The sequence below is a fragment of the Furipterus horrens genome, unplaced genomic scaffold (assembly GCF_987537825.1).
Source record: "Furipterus horrens unplaced genomic scaffold, mFurHor1.1.pri manual_scaffold_2, whole genome shotgun sequence".
Taxonomy (NCBI): Eukaryota; Metazoa; Chordata; class Mammalia; order Chiroptera; family Furipteridae; genus Furipterus; species Furipterus horrens.
Genome location: NW_028327172.1, coordinates 43,879,790 through 43,887,499, shown reverse-complemented (window position 1 = coordinate 43,887,499; position 7,710 = coordinate 43,879,790). Strand labels below are relative to the sequence as shown.

The 7,710-nt window shown below is 40.5% G+C and overlaps 1 protein-coding gene across 1 annotated transcript; it reads right to left on the bottom strand.

Moving 5' to 3' along the window:
- Positions 1 to 6,183: 6,183 nt before the first annotated feature.
- On the bottom strand, positions 6,184 to 7,224 carry LOC150018400 (olfactory receptor 52K1-like). Its single transcript, XM_090267305.1, has one exon. The coding sequence runs from the start codon at positions 7,222 to 7,224 to the stop codon at positions 6,184 to 6,186; it is 1,041 nt and encodes a 346-aa protein (XP_090123431.1).
- Positions 7,225 to 7,710: the final 486 nt, after the last annotated feature.

Sequence of the window (7,710 nt, the reverse complement as noted above, 5' to 3'; positions counted from 1 at the left end):
AGCGTGAAGAGCCAGGCTTCAAATCAAGGTTTTCTAGGACTCCTCCATCTGTACCACAGCTTTCCACCCTCACACCCCACACACAAGGTAGCACCAGACAAGCTACATTTATTATATACATACTACATGCTAAGCATGATTCCAGGGGCTTTTCATCTAGCTCTTTTATACAGCAATCCTAAAAGCTGAGTGTTATTTATTAACCCCAGTGCACAGATGAGGACACAGGTTAGGGAAGTTAATTTTTTTTCAAATGTCATAGGCGTTAAATAATAGAGCTAGAATGTGAACTTAGGTTTGTCAATGCTAAAAGGTGGAGTTCGGTTCCAGTCTCAGGTTTACCTGCCTTCAGATGCCCCAATAAATCTCTTATCTTCTCACCTCCAACTGGTGTCCTGTTAGGTTGTAGTCTGCTGTGGCCTTGGTTTCACCTCTGAAAGGGTAAGATGGGAGGCCAGTGCCCAGCTCCGAGGTACTGATCTGGGAGGCTGATGGGGAGGAGCCTGAGGAGATGGGTTGGGGCATGCATTTTGAGGGACTCAAAGGAGAGAACAATAAGAAACCCAGAAGTAGTTAGGGAAGATACCAGGGAATGAGGCAGGGTAGAAGTGAGAGTGTAGTTACATTTTTGTTTCTATGGCTCTTGGTTTTTCTCACAGAGTAGTCACATCTGTTGAGGGATTTCCTTCATTTTACAGATGAGCCACTACAGCAGCGGTTCTCAACCTGTGAGTCGTGACCCCTTTGGGGGTCGAATGACCCTTTCACAGGGGTCGCCTAAGACCATCGGAAAACACATATAATTACATATCGTTTTTATGGTTAATCACTATGCTTTAATTATGTTCAATTTGTAACAATTAAAATACATCCTGCATATCAGTATCAGATATTTACATTATGATTCATAACAGTAGCAAAATTACAGTTATGAAGTAGCAACTAAAATAATTTTATGGTTGGGGGTCACCACAACATGAGAAACTGTATTAAAGGGTTGTGGCATTAGGAAGGTTGAGAACCACTGCACTACAGACTCAGAGGGTAAGTCAGGGTTCAGGTCAGGTTCCATCCCTGAACACTAACAGGGAGAAGCTGGATATTACTGACTAGGGTGACCTGGGGCTCCTCAGAGGGGAAGGGACTCCTTCAATTTGGGGTTTACATGGGGACTTGGGCCGCCCAAAATCAGGGAAGGCACTTAAGTGACTGTGGAAGAACCTAGTGGTCAAGGTATGAACCTCATTTAGGGGTGTGTGTGTGTGTGAGAGAGAGAGAGAGAGAGAGAGAGAGAGAGAATGTGTGAGTGCCCATACACACGCTGAAATTGGTGAGGTATTTACTTCCCCCAGTCTGGGTGGCTCAGGATCTCAGGCAGGAGGTGGCTTCAGTTGTACTCTGCTATGAACAGCTAAGACAGGCTGGCTCCTCAGGGACGCATCACCAGTCTGTCCTCTGGAATTTGGAAACAGCAGGACTGAAAAAGCTCCTTTTTTATTTTATTTATTTATTTTTTTTACTTTTTCTGTATATTTTGGATTGAATATTCTTTATGGTTTTATTTTATCTTTGTTGGCTTATTAGCTGTGCCTCTGTCAGTCATTTTAGTGGTTACTTCGGGATTTATAGTATGCATCTTTGACTTTTAAGTCTACTTTTAAGTAATATGTCACTGTAATCAATAGATATCCTTACAACAGGGTTCTTCCATTTTCCCTCTCATATTTGTTTTGTTTGTGTCATATGTTTTTTACATAAATTTTATACTTCATAATATATTGTATAGATTTTTTACTTTAAACAGTCCAAATCTCCTAAAGAGATTTGAAAACAGTAAGAAAATCAATATTATGTTTACAGAACTTATTCATGTATGTGACAGGTTTATTTTACTTTTGATTGCATGCCAATATATGAATGTATCATTTTATACATTTAATTGCTGAAGGACATTTATGTTGTTTCAGGCTTTTCATTGATAGGAATAATGCCACTGTGAATATTCTTATACATGTAGTTTGATGCCCATGTGCCTGAGGATATTTGAGGGGGTCAAAGGTGTGCATATGTTCAATTCCACTAGATGATGGCAAATTGTCTTCCAAAGTAGTTGTACCAGTCTACAACCTCACTAGTAGTCATGAGAGTTTTTATTGTCATCTGCTAGGGAAATCGTTGAGATGCATGTACAAATCTACCATGTCTACATGATAGACATTGTGAGGTTATACAGTGCACAACCTGAACATTTGTATGTGAGAGGCTGGAGGTTGAATACTTTTTCATATGCTTATTTTTTGAAGTGACTGTTCAAGTCTTTTGCCTGTTTTATTATTAAATTGTCTGCCTCTTTCTTACTGATTTTTAGTTGTTCTTTATATATTCTGGATAATAGTTCTTTGTTGGTTAAATTTATTAAAAATATCTTTTCCAAATCTGTGGCTTGCCTTTTTACTCTCTTGTGGTGTCTTTTCCTTTTAAAAAATTTTAAATTCTCACCTGAGGACATGTTTGCATTGCTTCTAGAATGAGAGGAAGGGAGAGGGAGAAACATCAATGTGAGAGAGAAACATCAATCAGTTGCCTCCTGCATGTGCCCCAACTGTGGATCGAACCCTTAACCTAGGTATCTGCCCTGATTGGGAATCAAACAAGCAACCCTTAGGTTATAGGACGATGCTCTAACCAACTGAGCCACGCCGGTCAGGGCTCTTGTGGTGTCTTTTGAGTGAAGCTGTGTCTAGTACATAGGGTAACTTTGCACAAATTACAAAAAGTCTCTGTCTTTGTTGGCTATGCAAGTGTAATGTGGGCTGAATTTCATCTTCCACTGGCTTTTGTCAGATGTTTTTGTGCTGGTTACTATATAATCTACTACATAGAAGTGGCAGCTCTACTTTTGATTACCAAATGTTCTGAATTTTAATACAACCAAATATATCACCTTTTTCCTTTATGTAGTCAAATTTATGTCATTTTTTCTTTTGTAAAAAGGTTAGCGCTTCCTGCGTTTTCTTTAAAAAGACTCTGATGTCATAGAGATATATTCCTTTATTATCTTGTAAGTTTTATGGTTTGGACTTTAACATCGAGATGTATATTTCTTTAATATTTCAAATACATAGTTAACAAACGTAGCACATACTATATATCATGCATATAGCCTCTCCTGAGGTGTAATAATACAGAGCCCACACCATGACGTCAGCAAGTTCCTCTGGCTTAGTACATCACTTTCACTTTGTCTTTGTTTTTATATTTGCTGCTCTCTTAGGTTTCTGTGTGGCTTTGTGATTTTTGTAGCCTTCTCTGAGGAGGTTAGAGGGAAGGGGTCACACTATCAAATATGCACACTTTTGCCATTTCATCTTCCTCATTTTCCTTCTTGCTAGTAACTGAACAATTCCCCTGTTTTCCAAAGAGAATAGTTCCACCTACTTTTAACATTTCTTTAACTTTTAATTTTGAAATAATTTCAGACTTTAAAAATGTTGCAACAAGAGTACAAAAACTTCCTGTGGAGACTTCACCCAGATTCACCAATGTTAGCATCTTACATAACCATAGTAATAGTACAATGATCAAAATCAGGAAATTAATATTGACACACTACTATTATTTAATTTACAGATGTTATCCAAATTCTGACAAATACTCAACTGATATCCCTTTTCTGACCTAGGATCCAACCCAGTCTTTCATGTTTGCATTTAGTTTTCATGTCTCCCTTCCTTTAGTTTGGAATAGTTCTTGAGCTTTTCCCTTCTTTGAGGATTTGAACATTCTGGAAGAGTACCAGCAAGTTGTTTCGTAGAGCGCCCCTCATTTTGGGGGTGGTTTCATGTTTCCTCTTGATTAAATTCAGATTATGCAGTTTGTTTGCAAGCATACCACAGAAGTGATATTGTGCCCTACTCAGTACACCATTCCAGAAGACACATGATATCACTTTGTGCCACTACTGAGGATGTTATCTTCATTTGCTTAGAAACTTCTAGGTTTCTCAATAGTAAAGTTACTATTGTCCCTTGGTAATTAATAAGTACCTTGCAAGGGGGATACTTTGAGACTTTTGCCCACCAATTTTTAGCATACGTTGATTATTCTTGCTTGAAAAGTTTATTACAGTGATGTTTGACAAATAGCGATTTTCTACCTCTGTTATTCTTTCTACATTTATTAATTGAAGTTTTTAATATAAAGAAGAACTTTCCCTTATCATCTGTCTGTCTATCATCTATCTAAATCAGTATGGACTTTGGATTCTTATTCTAAAGGTTATCAACTATTATTATCTGTATTTATTTTGTTGTTCAAATTGTCCCTGACTCGGCTACTAGAAAACCCTTCAAATTGGTCCTGCTATCTTTTTGACAAGTCCCCATCAGTTTTGAGCACTTCCTTACTTTGTGGCACTATAAGATACTCCAGGACCATCTTTTATTTTTCATACCCCATCCCTAGAATCAGCCATTTCCCTAAGAATCTTTGATTTCTTTTATTGAAGAGTGGTGTTTATTGGAATGGGCACAATCCTCTGACTCTAATACCTTCTGCCTTCAAGCATCTGTCAATATATTTTGTCAAACAATGACTTTCCTATTAAAATAATGTTTTCATACTACCTTAATCTATCTTTAAAATGCAGTTTCGTCCCTTATGGAACTCATCATCAGGCAGTTAAAAAGACATTTATCCAATATGTATTAAACCAATGTGATAAAGGAAGAAGACTCACTTTTATTGTAGACATGCTGTGTATAAACCATTGTTAAGGCATTTTGTCAGTTACCTCTTGTCATAAAATTGCTGCGTTGCAAACAGCCACAGAAACTCAATTTACATTAATTGTAAGCATTTGCTGTTCACACACTCGGGGTGGTTAGCTAGGTGGCTCCACTGACTTCTCTTGGGCTTGCTCGCATGTTTAAGCATTGGCTGGCTATCAGCTTATCTAGTTAGCATTTGTGGGATGGCTGGGGCAGCTCAGCTCTGCTAAGTGCATCTTTTGTTCCTCCAGCAGGCTAGCCCAAGTGTGTTCTCATGGTTATGGCAGAGCTGCAAGGACACAAGTGGAAATTCTGTCATAGATAAACGAGCAGAACAGTAGTTAAAGTGGTAAAAATATTTTATTCAGGACAGTTGCAATAAAGAAAAAGAGATCTCAGTACAAAACTGGACTCAACTCCAAATACAGCATGGGCAAGGGGAAATTTATAGCCAAGGAGCAGGGTAGGGGTCAACGGACAGAAAATTACTAAGAGGAAACATCAGGGATAAGGGGATCTGGCTAAACTAACTTAACAGGATTCATTGCTGAAGACAGGCTGGGTGACCAGATCAATCTCAAAGCCAACACCACATGTTTTAGATTTTTATTACACTGCACCCACACCTGTTACCAACTTCTGTATCACTTACCCATTGCCCATGCTACTTGGCCTAGAATGCCTTCTCTTGTCACTACCTCCTTCCTCTCCAGTAAACACTGAATCTTACACAACTCAAATTCACTTTCTCTGTGAAGTGTTCTGTGGTTGTGATTGTCCCTTCTCTATGTTCGCACAGAATTTTATACATAAAGCTTTTTATTATTGTAAAGACATTACACATACTTATAGCTTGCTAGGTTGGGACCTCCTTCAGGATAAGAGACCATTTTTTTCCCTTGGTAATCATGGGGTTAGCATGATGTGTGTATAATAAGTGTCTGATGAATGGACAAGAGTGACCGAGTCAATGAAAATCACATGCAACCTTGACTAGCGTGGCTCAGTGGGTTGGATGTCATCCATCAAACCTAAAGGACTCCGGTTTGATTTCTGGTCAGGGAACATGCCTAGGTTGCAGGCTGGGGGCATTCAAGAGGTATCTGATCAATGTTTCTTTTCCTCTCTTTCTTTCTCCCTTCCCTTCTAAAAAAAAAAATATTTAAATAAATAAATAGACATGTAAATAAATAAATAAATCTTTTTAAAAAAAGGAAAAATAAAATTACATGCAGAAAGAAAAGAAGAAAATTTAGAAGCCAGAGACAGAACTGACTTTGCAATTTGTTACTGTATAACTCGGTATAAGTAGGTATTTTTCAGAAAATCGATAAAAGATTCTCAAAAATGAATGCAGGTAGCTAAAGCCAAAATACAGCAGAGATGACTCACCTGCCCATTCACCCACTTGACATTAAGAGTGATTGTAGGACCTATAAGTTGTAGAGAATCGGTCAGGAAGTTCCCTATGTGAGGACAGGGATTGGGCCTTTCCAGTGGTGGCCTGCAGCTGTGCTCTTTGGAACAGAACTCCCAGGTGCTGCCTAATTTCCTTGGTCCTGGCCCCGTAGATGATGGGGTTGACCAGACATGGGAGCAGCAGGTAGAAGGCGCTGAGCAAGTTGTGCACGTCCAGGGAGGCAGTGCGGGCCGTACGGTAGACGATGGACGAGGAGATGGTGGAGGAGTAGACGGTGAAGATGACCAGCAGATGGGAGCCACAGGTGTTAAGGGCCTTAGAACGTGCTCTGCCTGATGAAATTCGAAACGCAGCATGGATGATGCGGGAATAGGAGGCTCCAAGTAGCAGCATGTCTAGGACTCTGTTGAAAATGCGGACAGTGAGCCCCACAGTCTTGTTTAGGGAGATGTCCCCACAGGAGAGCTTCATCAGGGCCATGTGCTCACAGGCAAAGTGGTGGATCACATCTGAGCGGCAGAAGTGAACCCGGGAGGCCAGCCCCACCACTGGAGCAACAATGCCTGTGCTCCTGGCAACTGCCAACCCCACCAGGCCAGCTAGCAACTGGCCAGTCACTATCTCGGGGTAGTGGAGTGGGTTGCAGATAGCAACATAGCGGTCTAGGGCCATGACCAGGAGGATATTGCAGTCAAAAACAATGAGGAAGTAGATGCAGAACATCTGGATCAGACAGTGAGCCAGGGAGATACGGTTGAAACGGGGAGAGAAGCTGAACAGCATGGCAGGCACCACAGTGGTGGCGGCACAGACATTGACAGACAGGAGCAGGGCAATGAGCAGGTACATGGGCTGGTGCAGGCTCTGCTGGGTCACCACCGTGTGTATGACCAGGGCATTGGCGGTGACAATCACTAGGTAGAGGCTGAGGAAGGGCAGCACCAGGAGTGTGCGGGTCTCCTGCAGCCCTGGGAAGCCCACCAGGAGGAAGCTGGTGTAGGACAAGTTGGAACTGCCATTACTCCATGCTGACATCTTCCCTGGGGAGTAGGATGGCTCTGGGAAGATAATGGGGGCAGGAGGCCTGGCTTCTGTACCTTGGCCCTTACCAGGGCCTGCCCCAGCTTTAGCAGGGGTTGATCTTCATGAGTCTCCAATATTCTTAGGGTGAAAAATGAGAAGTTGAATGTCATAATTTAATGAGAAATGCATCTTTCAATAAATCTTGGACCGTATTTAAAATAAATCCTTAAGTGTAGATTTTGGATATAGAATTGTTGGATCAAATGATATAAACGTTTTTGAGAGTACCGAGTAGATTTTCAGGAAAGTTGTATCAATCCTGTTACTGAATCACTGGTGCTAGGATTAAATTGCCATGATTAAAAAAAATTAGTTTAGTAATTTGATGGGTGAAAAATATTGCATTTTGATTTGCATGTTCTTCTTTGTGGATTTTCTATTCATGTAGTTTGCCCATGTACCACTAGGGACTAAGTGTTTCTATCAGCAGTTTTTATC

What these genes read in the sequence shown, in the direction of transcription:
- LOC150018400 (XM_090267305.1), bottom strand. Translation starts at nt 7,224, where the DNA reads ATGTCAGCATGGAGTAATGGCAGTTCCAACTTGTCCTACACCAGCTTC.